Genomic DNA, 16,337 nt, shown 5'->3' on the forward strand with positions numbered 1-16,337 from the left:
GTCTGAATTCTGAATATTCCAACGTAGACCCAAATACCAGGTTCTAGCTACTCCTTCCCCATATAGGGGGAAGTCAGGGGGAAAAAAACCACCCCTTCCCAGGTTCTTGGTGCTTTTATTAATAATTAAAGGGGGCTTTCAGAAAGCCTCATTTAGTTTGGCACCCAGGAGAGTTTTCCACCCTGGGCCGTTGCACTGTATAAGTCAAGTCAGAGTACACCATTATTTTGTTAAGAAGGAAGGGTACAATTTTTAAAGGAGAAATGGGGCTTGTGGCTCTGGCTGATGTTTATTCATTGGCTTTTACTGTGAACACGTGCTATGTCCCTCAAGCTGACAACCATTGTTTTAATTCAACTTGTGGACTCTTGTCAAAGTTTTATATCTGAAATTACAAGTCATTTTTATCTTATAAAATGTTTAATGTTTTCTGTATCCTATTAACAGGAAATAAAATTATATCATAAGCCTTCCACAGCTTTTGGCCTTTAATATTAAGGCTCCTTACACCTTGCCCATCTGACTCCTTTGTACTTATCTCTAATGGTTTGGCCTCAATTATTACACACTCTGTGGATATTCTGTTGTCTTCCCGTTAGTTCAGTGGTGCTCAAAGTGTGGTCCCTGGCCAGTAGCATCAGCATTTTGTGGAGACTTACTAGAGATGCAAATCCTTGGCCCCCACCACAGACCCAATCAGAAACTTTGGGGACGGTGGCCCAGCAACCTGTGTTCTAATAAGCCCTTCAAGTGATTCTAATGCACATAATATTTGAGAATGCCTGCCTTCGTTCCATCTACCTAGACTGCACTCCTCTTTTCTCACTTACTGAATTCCTAGTTATCTTACAAGACGATGCGTTCCTGGCAGAGTTACCCTCTCTTCTGTGTCCTACAGTACTTTATCAAATCTCTTTTATAGCATTTATACTGATTGCGTCTGTCTCCTTTTGAAGGTGGAGACCACAACATAAATTACTTAAGCATCTGCATGCAGCACCTACCTTGGTGATAAGTTATTAAGTGTTGGTGAATAAATGAATGTATGCGTGAACGAAGGAGAAGAGCATTATAGGAGGAGTGGTGATCAATAAGGTCAGCTGCTGTGAAGAGATCATGGAGAATAATGAAGGAAAAAAGCTATTGGATTTCATAGTGAGGCAGGTGTTGGTGACCTTTGAAATGCTTGCTTCAGCAGAGTGATGGGCAAGAAGCCCAGATTGCTGGGAGTTAGGGACTTCTAACATGATGAAGACTTGCAAGTTTCCAGACTTATTGACTGTTTATCTGAACATGTGGTGGAAACAGAATTTTCTTGGGAGAAATAACTAAGTGACCTTAGGCCAGTTACTTAACTTCACTGAGCCTGTGATCTCTAAATAGGCAATAAGAGTAATACTGTGTGTTTTTTATTTTTTTGGAGGATTAAAGGAGATCATTTTAACCCCCTAGAATGATGCCTGACTTTTAGTACTTAAATGGTCATTTTCTTTATCCACCCCCCAACACACAATTATTTTTATTTAATAACGTTGATGGTATCCATTACCCTTTGTAAATTTGTATAAGATATGAAATTGTTAAGGATACCCTGTTTCTAGTCATCGGAGAAATTGTGAATAGCATTTGGCCTGGAACTCTAATATACCTTTAGTTGAACCACTGATAGGTGCTTTGAAATTACATGGTATCCAGCTGGAAAAGTACCCCCAAAAGTGGTTGTCTTAGTCAAGCCTCCTTTAGATACAAATTATGGAATCCTACTTCAGGCAGACATAAAAAGGGAGAGTGAGGAGAGATTTCTTTGGCTCATGTAACTGAAAATTCCGGCCTCAACATTGCCATATCCATATCTTCTGGATCAAACAGTTATTATCAGTACTTGGTCTTTCTCAGACCATTTTGCAGCCTGAACTGTCTTCCATGTGATTCTCATTCTCAAGCATATATATTACCTGCAAATTTCTAAGAAAGAGAAGACTTCTCAGTAGTTCTAACTAAAATCCTAGATTTAGGCTCACTGTTCAGACTTAGGTCACTTGCCCATTCTTGAACAAGTTGCTGTGCCAGGGGCCTGGGGATATCCTGGTTTCCAGGCCTGGCTCAAGGAACATAACATTCTGGTCTGTGAGATAGTTGATACTGAGGAGAAGAGTGACCCCCCAAAGGGAAATCAAGTACCAGAATGAAGGGGAGTAGATGTAAAGCAGGCAAAACAGCTGACATCATCTTATCGTATAGAAAAGTGCCTTTTTTTTACACTGTGCTTGCAGCAATTCTAGGGGTCCCAGTTTAAACAAGTTGAATGGAAGAAGAGAATAACAAATTATTGGAAGTTCTCTAATCCACACGCACTCCAGCTTCACCAAGAATAGCTTTACTTTTATATGTTTTTATACCGTTTTTCTTAAGATTTCATTTGAAAATGGACATTGGTATAGGACAATTTAAGATGGTTAGGCCCATAAAGTGTAAAGTTAGGTGACCCTCTTTTCTCACTCCATTCTGCTGAACAGTTCTTGCCCTGCCTTTTATTCATCGCCATTGGCCCAACTCATATTCCTAACCCTACTAAGACTCAGACTTGAGTCCTCCACAGTCAGACATAGGAAGGTCATGACATGAGGCAGACTCAGTTTACTGTTATTAGGACACTTAAAAAATTTCACTTACCCTTTGCTCACCTAGGAGACATCCCCAAAAGTTGTCAACAACTTGGTGACTTAGTATGATCCAGCAATTGTAAAGCAGAAAAATTTGATACATTCAAGAAATTTGACAGATCATAATCTTCAATGATATGTATATGCTGAAATTTATAGTTGACACCTGCAAGCGGGGCAGTTTAATTTTTCAGTCCTTTGTCGGCGGCTCATCTCCTAGATAATCACTGCTTAAATCACACTCTCAAGTTTTGTTTTTTTTTTTAAAGATTTTATTTATTTGACAGAGAGAGGCAGTGAGAGAGGGAACACAAGCAGGGGGAGTGTGAGAGGGAGAAGCAGGCTCCCCACTGAGCAGGGAGTCCGATGTGGGGCTCAATCCCAGGACCCTGAGATCATGACCTGAGCCGAAGGCAGACGCTTAACGACTGAGCCACCCAGGCGCCCCACACACTCTCAAGTTTTTTTTCCCTTATCTACTATTGACTTTCTTTAAGTACCTGGCCCACACTTTCATCCTCCATATCAGAGTATAAATGTGGCCAGGTGCCTATTTATGTAAATAAAGTTTTATTGGAACACCGACACACCCATTAGTTTAAGTCTTATCTCCTCTCCCTCTATAACAGCAGAGGTGAGTACTTGTGAAACAGGACGTTTGACCCACAAACCTAAAATATTTACTATCTGGCATTTTACAGAAAAAGTTGTTGATCCCTGCCGTATATTTATGTGGCTTATAACAGTATTTCTCCTTTTTGACATATGGCATATTTATGAAGAAGAATCAGGTGACGTCCTTTTAATATTCTTATTCTCTGTTGTTCTCAAAAGCATATCTAGGGAAATGTTTTTGCTTTACCTTTCCACTTGTGCTCTTTCAGTTCTCTGAACAACTTCTCTCTGTTTCTGGAGCCTCAACAGTTTAGTCCTCTTCACCTTCTTAAAATGCCAGCGCTTTTTTGAAGAGCAGGAGGAAGAGGGGTGACAGCTTCCCATCCAGCCCTTGAACACATAGATACACACACCTGTGTGTACTTAATGCACGGCTGTAGGTACCAAACATGGGGACAGAAATCAAGATTTGGTGTCATCTTATTTCCCCTCTACTGAACGCTCTTGCTTTCCTATTTGTGGTGGTCATGGCAGTGTATTTGGTGAAGAGGTGTTTGATGCAGGCCAGGAGGGTTGATGAAGGGAAATGGGGGAGAGGAGCAGATTTCCCCTGACCTGGTTACTGGATTCTGTAAGCAGAGTAGCTTACTCATCAGAAGGCTGAGTAGTAAAGCTCTACTTGAAGAAGAACAAGGATAATAATACCTCATTCCTACATTTTTGCAGTCTAAATGCCCTGTGGAGTAAGAGACGACTTCAATCCCTAGGCTTGTGAATCCCTTATCTTTCCCAAACGTTAAATTAATTTTTAAAGCTATTTATTCAAAGTTGACTTAACCACTAGAATAGGAAAGATCAGACAAATCAGCTGCAAGAAATGAAGTATGAGGAAACCCGAACTCTTTGACAGAGTATTCCTGGGAGTAAATGTGTTGAATGAAGCCAGCGGGTAAATGATAAGGGCCTTTACACTGTGGATGTAAGAAAGCAATTTATCAAGAGTACATGAACTCTCTGGTGACCACAAGTCAGGAGGAGACGAGAGTGGAGGAGGAACCCTGAAAAAATAAATTTTGAAATACTAAAAAAAAGTGTGTGTGTGCGTGTACTTTTAACTACCTGCATTAATATGCAGAAATACAGGCATATTCAAACAGGAGTTGCTCAGCATGCACATGTACAGTAGCCCTATACTGTGAAGGGATGAGGTGCTGGGAAGAGTGGTTGAGAAGGCACGGGCAGTGCTTTAGAACTTGCAAAAAACTCGGGCGCTCTCAGGTGTAGTTACGATTGGAGCCTGGTTGTTGTCTGATGCCCATTTGCCTGACTTACGAGATTAGATGACCATCTTTCAGGCTCACACGTTTATCTTTTTTAATCTCTGGAAGGTCATCTGTGTATAATTCTGACAGTTGATCTGAGGCTTTTGTGCTCTCTTAACGAGTTCAAAGCACCTCTCACTCATTATCCCATTAATCTTTGCAGCATCTCTTTGAGCCTTGTAGATGAGACAATGTTATCTTAATGGTTCACTGTAGAGAAACTGAGGAAAACTGTAATTACATTATCTGCAGTAGGGTTCCCAGGAGCTCAGATAAGGATGGGGACTAGAACATACAACCTTATCTTGGCTTTTAGATCTAGATGTAACTTCTTAGACATGAGGAGAAAAAGGCCTAAAGTATTTACTGTGAGGATGGTCATCCTCAGTTTTCTGGACTGAGGTAACACCCCTGAAATACACAGAAATTCTTCAACTTTGATGTTTGTCATTTTTTCCCCTGTTTTCATCAGATACTAAACCCTTGTCAGAGCTGTTTATAAAAAGGGACCAAGTTACAACGTGAATTCCTTTTTCTTGAACATTAAACTGTCTAACAGGTGAATAGCAAGAGGGAGAGTTGGAAGAACTACTTCTTGGGATAATCCCTGCTCGCTAATTTAACTTGAGTTACATTAGTAGCTCTTATTCCCTCCAATTGGGCCTTTTAACCCTGTAGTCTAAAGAGCTTCTCCTCTTCCTCTTTAAACCATTCAAGTAGGATAAGGGGTGAATCTTATTCAGAAAACTGATATTGGCTAAGTCTGCTCTTACGGCAGGAGTCGGGAATTGTTTTTCTGTCTGTCTTTGGTGGGTGGGGAGGACATCATGGTAACTTGGGCTAAGCCATAGTTCAATTGGCAAATTAATTAGTCAGGTTTTTAGAGCCAGCCACAGTCATTTGGAAACATCCTCAGTGGCTCTCTTTCTGAAAGTCGAGTATGTTTTGTATTTGCTGTTGTCTGCAATTTATAAGCATACCAAGTTAAAAAGAAAAGGCAAAGCAGGGAGGGGGTGGGAAGAGAACTGTTTACATTGCAAACTCTTGCTTAAACATCTGTGGTCATGATCCATCTGTAGAAACAGAGCCCTGATAACTTCCAGTGACTTGTTTCTACTTTCTTTGTCTCTGCCCTTTCCCTCGATCTCTGGATTCCCACCCACCTCCGGAACTTTGGTGGGGACACCACAGCCTTGGATAAACTCAGCACGCAGCATCTATACCACCCCACCCAGGTGGAGATCGTGCAGTCCAACGTGGTGTTCGACATCAGCAGCCTGATGCTCTACGGGACGCAGGCGGTGCCGGTGCGGCTAAAGATCCTGCTAGACCGTCTCTTCAGTGTCCTGAAGCAAGAGGAGGTGCTGCACATCTTGCACGGCCTGGGCTGGACTCTGCGGGATTACGTCCGGGGGTACATCCTTCAGGTAGGGGGAGGATGGCGAAGCTGGTGTCTGGCCGGCTCTAGGACGGGTTGAGGGAGAACCCTTGCGAACCTGGTCTCTTTCCTGCCCCTCACAGGCCTGGGCATGCACACCCTCCTCTGATTAAAGTGCTCCTTTTGGCAGGCTTGTTGTAGAACTGGAGAGAAGGACCTCTGTCCCAGCAGGCTGGCACTGGGCCTCGGTGGTGGAGGGTAGAAAGGAAAAAGTGACCTGTTGCCTAGTGTTGCTTTGTTTGCATCTTTTTTAAATTCAGCTCTCTGTCCCTACAATGTGGGCTTCCTGCTTCTCCGACAAGTCTGATTTAGCCCCACTAAAAGGAAGGGCTCTTTGAGGTGGGTGACGTGTTTGTGAAAATCTGAGATTACATTTTATCTGGGTTTAGTAGGGCTTTTGCTTGCACGGAGTTTGTAGGTTTAGTGGTTTGTTTGTTTGTTTGTTTGTTTTTGGTTGTCTGTGTACCTTATTTATTGCATCTTCATCCGAATCAAAAGAACTGTAACCCCTGTAAACTCTCTGCTTTTATAACCAGTAAACCCTCACATTCCAGAACCCAGAGACATGGTTATAGATTTGGCTTTCACAGCACCTGTCCTTCCAGCTTGAGCCTCTTGTTTGTATCAGTGGCACTTGCAATCTGGTAAGGGTCTTAAGACTTTTCCTGGAGGCCTACCGTCTCCGCTTCCCACCCCCACCCCAACCTCCCTGCATTTTTTCGTCATTTTTTTGCAGTATGTCATGAGTCGCTTTGCATTGTGTACTTTGCTTCTGAAGTGTTTTTATGGCCATCTGTCTTCCTACGACCCTTGAAGGGTAAATGTTGAAAACAGCATGTTGGGAGACCCCAGGATCCAAAAAGACTACACTGGACGATGAAGAAGTACTCCCTCCTGCCAAAGGAGATCACAGTTGGAGAAGGTAGAATCTGAAGTGATTTTTAAATTTCTTATGGGGATAATACCAGGAGAACTGACCCCTTCAGAAAGAAAGAAAGAAAAAAAAAAAAAAAGAACGGTTTTTGGCTCTGCCAGCCTTGTTTATCCCCCAGTCACCCTGTGTTGTGTGCAAGGCCTTGGCTGCCAGTGTGGTATGCGAAGAGTGGAGGGCCTCACACTCCCCCTTGCCTTAACCTGGCATAGACACACACACATTCCTGTCATTCTCCTATGTGGTACCTCCAGGTGTTAGCCAGGGCAGGAGAGCAGAGAGGTATGATGACAAGAAGTAGAGAGAGACAGAGGGTGGCATAACCTGTCTGCTCCTGAGACTGCTTTGGTTAGCATTGAATCATTGCTTAGTTTAGTGAGATGTCAACTTGGAAGGCACAAAGAATTTGGCCCTCAGAAGACAAGATGATGATGATAATAGGAATAATTATATATTACGTTTTTAGTTTATAGAAGACTTTCACAAGCATTATCTCATTTGCCTCAGGATGGGGGCATTTCAGTGGGGTGAGTGGAAAGTTAAGTCCTGGGTGGTCAGGAGACCTGAGGGGGCATGAGGTCCAGAAGGAAGAGGCCAGGAAAAATAAAGCATGGAACCAGTTTCACAATACCTGCTCATACTGGCCTGGAATAGATATGGTGCCACATCTTTCTACATTCGTTTCCACAACATAATTATTAATATCCATTTGGGATAGCTCTTACTCTACAGAAAGGAATGACGCTCTTGCACATTTTTGCACAGAATTGTTAGCATGGCTAAGCACTCTTTACTTTATTCAAAACCTACGATAATATGCCCTAATCTAGTACCACCTTTACTGCCGCCTCTCTGATGCTTAGTTCTGTCATAAGTGCTGCATTTCAGTTCTATGTGTATATTTTTGCCTGAGCTATCTGGAGCAGGTATGTGGTATCTTTCTGTCCAAACAGATACGTGCATGACTGATTAGTTGCCCTCTTAACAACCCAGTTCACTGTAGCATTTGGATGGCGGTAAATCGGGAACCTGCTTGTTGTAATGTGATATGGTCCTAATGTTTTGCCTTGACCAATACCTGTTCTTTGTTTTACTTGAAATTATTATTTAAGTGCTAACTTTTCTCTGTTTCAGCCTATCTCTAAGGCGTGCATAGAAAACGTCCTTTGAAATGTACTCCGTATTTCTTTTTGTTTTCTTTTCTTTTTGTTTTAACAATACAAAATTGCAAGAGAAATTAAGTAGGAGAGGAAAATTCAGCAAAACCATGAGCTGAGATTTATAAAGTCTCTTATTTTAGGGCAAAATATTGCATATGAAGAATTCTGTCATTTATTGTGATACTTAAGTTATAATTAATTTTTATTAACTTAATATAGATTTTGACAAAGTCTTAAACTTATTAATATAATCTGTTTCTCCATATAGGGCCTAGGATTGACATTTTGAGAAAATCATAGATGATTTTTACATTAGAAGAATACTAGGTTTAGTTTCTGTCTTGTTTTATTGGTAGGATTGTTGTAATATAGATTTTATTTAAATGATGCTTTTTGTTACTTAGCATTTATCATCTATTTCTTCCTTGTGAAAATAGTTCTTGGTTTAGGGAAAAAGCAAGAGGTTGAAGGACAAAAAACTATGTAGTGAGAAAATGTTTATTTTGTTTAAAAAAAGAAAACTCAAAACAAGAGCTCGGCTATAGAAATAAACCCTTTTCCTCTAAAGTGATGTGATTTGGTTATTGGCCAATATTTTAAAAATTATATGTAGTAATGATAAGGTATACACAAATGACTTTGAATATAATTATATGTAATATTTTCATGCAAGGAGGCTGTAAAATGTGTGTCCAAAGGTTGTGGAACCCTATAATGCACTGTTAGCGTACAAGTCATTTTATCTGGCTAAAACTCAATTGTCTTGTAGCCCTCAAGGCATCAATTTTAGCATTATTGCTCTCAACAACAGTATATTGAATATTATGTCAGTTAAAGGAGAATAATTATCAAGGCAAGTTAGGGTGGCTGTTAGTCTTACCACATATTGACTTGGTTAGCAGTTGGCTATAGATTGTGTTACTGGGCAAATGAAGATGTACAGTAAGTTGAACTGGTGAAGCCAGGATATTAATTTAACTCTCTCTGGGCCTAAACCTCCATCCCTGTATATATAGCTACTGCTGGTTCCAGAGATAGTGTTTTGTTTTTTTTTTTTTTTTTTAAGATTTTATTTATTTGACAGAGAGAGAGGCAGCGAGAGCAAGAACACAAGCAGGGGGGAGTGGGAGAGGGAGAAGCAGGCTTCCCGCCGAGCAGGGAGCCCGATGTGGGGCTTGATCCCAGGACCCTGGGATCATGACCTGAGCCGAAGGCAGACGCTTAACCGACTGAGCCACCCAGGCGCCCCATCATCTTATTTTCTTAAAATCAAATCGACAGTCACAGTATTTTTAAAATGAGGTTCTTAAAAGTTTATTTATTTTATTTATTTGAGAGAGCGTGCGTGCACAAGTGGGGGGAGGGGCAGAGGGAGAGGGAGAGGGAGAAGCAGGCTTCCCGCTGAGAGGGAGCCCGATGTGGGGCTCAATCCCAGGACCCTGGGATCATGACCTGAGCCAAGGCAGACGCTTAACCGACTGAGCCACCCAGGTGCCCCTGAGATAGTTTTGAATGGGAAGAACAGCAGGTGTCTGATCTGATTTTGAATTTTGGGTTGTGGGGGGAAAGAGGAGTAGGCTGTGCAAAACTATCATTTACAAGCGTGTATGAAGAGGTTATTAAAAAGAAGAGGGAGGTGATAGCAATGGCACAGATTTAAAAGACCAGCAATATCTTTCAAGAATCCTGTGCTGTTTTGATAAAAATTACTTTTTCACTTCTGTAATTATCCATATAATTCATGAGCGAGCCAGCTGGGTATAAAATGTATAGCATAACTTGGACCACAACAATTTAAGAACCCAGGTAGCATCTTAAAGGTAGGAAACCCAGTATTTTCCTGTGTAGCAATTAGAGTATTCATTCATCAAGTACAGAAAAAGTGAGGTAAATTTTAGGCATCTTCCCACAAAACAGCAGAAAAAGGAAATAGGTAATTAGGATGCTAAAATCTAAAGGAACATAAGATGTTTTTCCTGCTGCCGAAGAGTAATTCTTGTTTCAAGTCTATATCCCATGGTACATTTATTGACAGTAAGTAGAAGCAGTGTCCTGTCATTTCCCCATTTTCCCTGTCTTTGACTTAGGATATAAGAATATAGGTGATTATCATTGTTGAATTTAGTCATTTAAAAATCAGGTTTTCACACAGTCATTTTTCAGTTTGAATGTGTATCTGACTTGCCAAGGCTCATACGCCAGCCCATCTGTGGAAATCTCTTGCTTTGCAAATGAGTCCTGCCAGAATTCAGAGAACCATATCAGACACTGAATAATTAGCTAAGGTGTCAGCAGCCTTGTGAGAGGGCGAGCAGTGATGCACATTCAAATCACCTGTGTCTTGAAACAATCAGAACTAATAGAACCATCAATACTTTAGGAGACTATTTCCCAGAGTATTCTGGGGGCACTGATCTTTCAGAGGTCTGCCTTTAGATTCGGGAGGAACTACACTCAGGATCCTTCTGGTAGAGCCTGAAGGTACACATTAGCATAAAGGCTGTGAGAAGTTCTGGAGTAAGTGGTTTGTGAGAGTAGGTAAGTTGACTCCACAAACACTTTCCACTTCATAGTGTTTTCCTGTCAAGCTTCTCAGAACTCTTCCTCAACTTGGGGCATTCGCATATATGGATTCTTCTGCCTGGACTCCCCTACTCCTCTCTACACATGGGCAATTTCTTATTCTTTAGGTGTCAGCCAAAGTCCCACTTTTTTGCAGAGGCCTTTTCTGTCCAGGTTAACCAGTGTAAGTCTTGTGTGGCTCTACCTCAAGAGTGTTTCCCTCAAGCTCCAATCCAATTTAAAATCAATCAATTAAGTCAACTGTTAAAATGGTTTTCTTCCTGGCTTCCTCACTAGGGAACGCCACAAAGGGAGGGCACTCAATAAATATTTGTTAAATGAATGGGTAAAGAAACCTGCTTCACTTGGTATAGCTTGATGTTTCACCATGGAACTCATGGAATATGTAGTAACCTGTTGGTCCAAGGGCTTGTAGTCTTTCCTCGGGCTTCCTAGGTACTGGAAGAACAGATGGGCTCCTGAGGGCATTAGGAAGAGCAACAAAAGCTCCCACACCCCCAGCTAGTGGTTGGTGTAGAACAAGTGTTTTGTGGTATCCATGTGGTAGAAAAACGTCAATATTCAGCAAACACTTGTATTTAAACAGCCCTTTGTGGAGCAAGTTCACATATGTTAGCTCTTGGAATCCTCTTACATACCATTCTCTTATAGATATTGCTGGTGAATTAACATTTGGAGTAGTTGAAATTCAAAGAGATTGAATGACTTTCCCATGATCACAGAAACTATTAATTGGTACAGTTGATGCGCTATAAGCTTCCTGAGGATAAGAACCACTTGCTCATCACTGTAACCCAACTCCTAGTAACCAGCCTGACACAAAATAGTGCTTCCAAAATATCGGAGAGAGAAAATTTTGAAATCTGATTTGAACTCAGGTCTCCAATTCTATGCGGAGTATTTGTTGTTGTTGTTGTTGTTGTTGTTTTAACAACAACCAAGCTATCTTTCCAGAATGTAATCTGTGAGAGCCTTGTAGCATCCAAGGAGCATGGTTTAGAGAACAGAGAAGGCCTGAGAATCTTGAGCTGGAAAGATAGTTAAGATGTCTCTTGCATTCAGTGACAGGTCTTATCCACCTGACCTTAGTGGAATTAGTCCCTCTTTTGTATCCCTTTTCTTGAGTATTTCTTGATATTCCACCCTGTTTCAGATTACCTTCCTCTCATTTCCATGACCCAAATTTTTCTCTAGATCTGATACTTATCATTGATGCTTCATTGTAAATTCTGCTCTTTGACTTACCTTTCCAGGAATACATACCTTTGGAAGAGTTATAAAAGTCCTAATCAGTAAGATTTCAACTATATCATGTGCGGGAGGTAGAGCAAAGATAAAATAGCTCTTTCCTGGGTCCATACAACGATATCAAGTTGGATGGCAAAGGGGGTACTGGACATGGAATAAGAATATTGGGCTAAAGTCCCAGTGTTTCCACTGATGATATATGTGAGTATGGAAAATTGGCCCTTGTCAGCCATAGTTTATTCTTCTTCCTCCTCCTCCTCCTCCTCCTCTTCTTCTTTTTCTTCTTCTTTCTCTTTTTTATTTGAGATGGAGGGGAGCGGAGGGACAGAGGAAGAGAGAGAATCTTAAGCAGGCTCCACACCTAGTGCAGAGCCCAAGGCGTTGCTCGATCTCACACCCTTGAGATCATGACGTGAGCCAAAACCAAGAGTTGGACACTCAACTGACAGAGCCACCCAGGCGCCCCCACCGTTTCTTCAGCTTTAAAACTGAGATAACCCCTTATGCCTCTCTTGCTCTTGAATGGCAAAAAGGTGAACTAATGTAGATGAAAACATGTTATAAACTCCCACTGAAGTTTTTTTTTTCCCCCACTTATATCTATGCATAAACCTAACTCTGATCAGTTACAGCAGGGAGATATCAGGTGTCAAACCTGTTTCTCTGCAGATATCAAATGCTTAGAAAAAGATAAGTACATTTTAAGCTTTAGTTAATAAGATAAATGCTAGTTGTTTTAGCAAGTAAACCCTGAAATACTGGTGGCCTAACACAATAGGAGTTTATTTCTCTCTCTCAGCAAGACCAGTCAGCATTCCTGGTTGGTGAACGTTTTCCTCCCTGAGGTACTTTGATCTCTTAAAGGGTCTCTGGGAACTTAGGGCCTCGGCTGTTTTATGGCTCTGCTATTATTCTCAAGGGCTTCTGGCTCCTCATCCAGGTGGCAGCACTGGGAAACAAGAGAGGTTCTGTGTGGTTGGTTTTCATGGACCAGGTCTGAAAGCAGAGTGGGTCCCTTCTTCTACAGGTCACCAATCAGAGCTTCCATCTAAATGGGGCCAAGTAGTCACCTGGGAACGAGAACGTGTAGTCTGGGGCTGAGCAGCCACCCCCAGCCATACTTTTGCACCATGGAGGATGAGCCCAGATCAGTGCTCCCCCGCTCAAGTGTGGTGGAATAGCTGTAATTCTACCTTCTTCTTCTTCTTCTTTTTTTTAAGGTTTTATTTAGTTTTTTGACAGAGAGTGAGACAGAGAGAGAGAGAGCACAAGCAGGGGGAGAGGCAGAGGGAGAAGCCAACTCCCCACTGAGCAGGGAGCCCGATGCGGGGCTCGATCCCAGGACCCTGGGATCATGACCTGAGCCGAAGGCAGTCGCTTAACCGTCTGAGCCACCCAGGCACCCCTCTACCTTCTTTTATACAGTTGGACAAGGAAAGCTTAGGGCAGCAGAGTAGTATGTTAAAGCGGGTTTGTGGGTTTGAATCCCGGCTCCAGTTCTTACTAAATGTGTGAAAATAGGCCTGTGTCTTTATCTACCTGGCCTCGATTCCCTTACCTGGAAAGGAAGGATATTAACAGTACCTCGTGGGTTTAGATAAAATAAGATAATGAAGATAAAGAAGATAAAATAAGATGATGCATATAAAGCATTTAGTAGTGCCACTTGCTAAGTATCCAGTAAATATTAATGATTAACATAATGATGAAAAAGATGATGATATAGACTCTTGACAGCATGACCATTTTAGACCTTTGTGTACAGAGCAGTCTTTAATCCAGGATTTTTTTTTTCACTGTGTCTCTTAGAACAGAATGCCTTCCCATACAGCCAGGCAAAAGAGTAGCTACTACACTTGTAAATAAGAAATAACACACATATGTACATACATACACACACAAGCCTGCATATATGTACCTACATAGTATATACCTGATTACAAGTAAGAGGCAAGAAAGTATAGTAACAAAGGCTTTGGACCTTGGAGTGAGACAGACTTGGGTATGAATCTTGGTTTCAACTTTTGATAGCTCTGTTCCCTAAGGTACGTCATTTAACATATTTGAACCTGAGTTTCTTTATTTATAAAGTTAAATGAAATGATATTTATAAAGTATGTAGTGCAGGAACTAGCCCACAGCACTCTTATTAACGGGTACTACATTGTGAGCGCATGAAGAAGCATGTGTGCTTTTTCTTTTTTTTAAGTTTTTAAGTAATGACTTATTCCAAAAACGACAGCCATTTTATTACCCTTGCGTTTTTCTATTTCATCAACTCTTCCAATATTCTTCTAAGCACTGGGCACAGAATGAATGACTACTTAATGAATCTATTAAAATGGTTAGAGCATCTGGGCTTTCACCCCACTGCATAAAGTAAAACTTAACTTAAAATAGACAACCTTTTTTATGGGTATTACCTGACCTCACAGATTTTTAGGGAATTTCTGGAGCAGAAAGAAGAATGGTTCTAGGTTTAAATTCGTTTAGGTAGTCCTTCAAATAGCAAATTTTACCACTTAATTACTATGTGCTGAGTACACAAGAGATCTCTCAGGAAGGCTTTACTGTACAGAACCATAAACAAATCATGCTGGTTGTATGGTCAAAATTATAAGAATATACAGATGACCTATAGTATTGACCCAGAGGAGGGATTATTTGACTCCAACTAAGATTGGGTTATCACCACCATAACATAAGGTGTCTTTGCATTATGTCAGCAATATGTGAATCTCTTTCGGAAGAGAAAGATTACAGGCATGAATGATCAAGATCCCTCTGTCTTTGGCAGGGATATACAAAAGGTAGATGGTTCAGAGCAATGTTCTATATTTACAGTATCTGTTTTCCAGAGTGCTTGGACTACTCTACAGACATTATCCTAGCAATTCTCTTAGCCTCCCTATTGGAGAGATAGTTTCAGAGACTGTTATCCCTGGTTTTAAAGTTATCGTGGCTGAAGGCCTCAGGCAGGGTCAAAGCTGGAAGTGGAATACAGGGATTTTGAATCCCTTGCCAAAGCTCTAACTATTTGAACAGCGATGAAAATAAACACCTTATATCCAAGGACGTAGCTTGATGTTTTGTGCTCAGAGTCCAAGTAAAAATATTCCTCCCTTTACCCCCTTGCAAAGTAGAAATAGATAGCTCACCAGATTCCAGGATGGAATGCAGTAACTGGTAGAATAGAATTTGTGTCTGTGGGACATGGGGAGAGGGTTTTTGTGTTCCCCAGGAGGCACAAAAAATGAGCCCACAGCTCTCTGGCCATTCACCATCTGATCAGAACCAGTTCAGATTTACTTGAAATGGATATTCTCTGTGATGGCACTGATTAAACCATATGGTCTCCAGAGCAATACTCTGACATGCTCCTCGTTGAATTTGAAGTGGAAGGCTCCTCAGCTGTAGGTTTAGAACTCATTTCCACCATCAGTTAGCTCTCTAGCCTTGCAAAAAAATACATAATTTATATAAGCCTCGTTTTGCTGATTCCTTCTTACTGGAGTTTTGAGAATAAAGGGAAGTCATTTGTTAAATTCATAGTAGAGCTCAGTAAATACTAATTCTTTAAGTAAAGCCATTTTCCAGTTCACCATTCCTCACAACCCTTAAGTTTCTAGAGCAACAGAAACGTTGTGATTCTTCTAGTTGTCCATACATTTTATTTTAGCTACCATGTCCTTTTCTAATATTTCCCCCAATTTGACTGAAGGGGCAGGTGGGGGACAGTGAGGGCTTGCCCAAGAACTGAGATCTGTGACTATAGCAAAGAATCATGGGAAGGCTCTCAAGACCCAGCCCCAGTCTGCCCTGTTTCTTTTGAGTGACCTATGTTTCACATTCTCCTATGTGAAATCATGAAGGACTATGAAAAAGTAGAAAGTGAGATGAGCATCTGTGTGGGTTGCTGGAAGCTCTTGCTAAGTCCATACAGATGGGACAAACATAAATAAAGATCTACTTATGTGATTCATGTATGATTGTCTTATAAATAATGCCAGCAGCAATTGGAAAAATAGAACGCAGGCCAATACATTTGCTAGTAGAATTAAAGTGACCACTGCCAAATTGAATTACTCTAGGAAGACCTGTTGAAAGAGGAGATTCTTAAGGAAGAAGAGAGATATTGTTACCTAGTAGAAAGGATGGAACAAGCATTTTTCCGTACAGGAAGAATGCTACGTAGGGAAGAGGTGTGAACAAGTTTATGGGGAGAGTTGCATTGCAGTTAGGTGAGCAGCATTGAGCTGTGGTTTAGGTGAGTGTGTTAGGCCAGGCCTGGGCCTGTTGCTCAGAAGCTCGTCTTGATTCACCTGATACTTGCATCACATCCCTCCCTTCCTTTTCTTTCTTTCTTTCTTTTCTTTC

At 41.2% G+C, this 16,337-nt stretch overlaps 1 protein-coding gene across 9 annotated transcripts in view; it reads left to right on the plus strand.

The window, feature by feature from the left end:
* Positions 1-16,337, plus strand: part of BNC2 (basonuclin 2) — a 430,537-nt gene that overhangs the window by 295,756 nt on the left and 118,444 nt on the right. For 8 of the 9 annotated variants that reach the window (XM_034987946.1, XM_034987950.1, XM_034987953.1 and 5 more), the window contains one exon: positions 5,792-6,027. In XM_034987946.1, coding sequence (XP_034843837.1) covers positions 5,792-6,027 — 236 coding nt within the window. Of the gene's footprint in view, positions 1-5,791; positions 6,028-16,337 lie in introns of those variants that run through there. The other variant, XM_034987954.1, reaches the window with a different exon arrangement.

Source organism: Mirounga leonina, unplaced genomic scaffold (genome assembly GCF_011800145.1).
Source record: "Mirounga leonina isolate KUSES-001 unplaced genomic scaffold, KU_Mleo_1.0 Mir_447, whole genome shotgun sequence".
Classification (NCBI taxonomy): Eukaryota; Metazoa; Chordata; class Mammalia; order Carnivora; family Phocidae; genus Mirounga; species Mirounga leonina.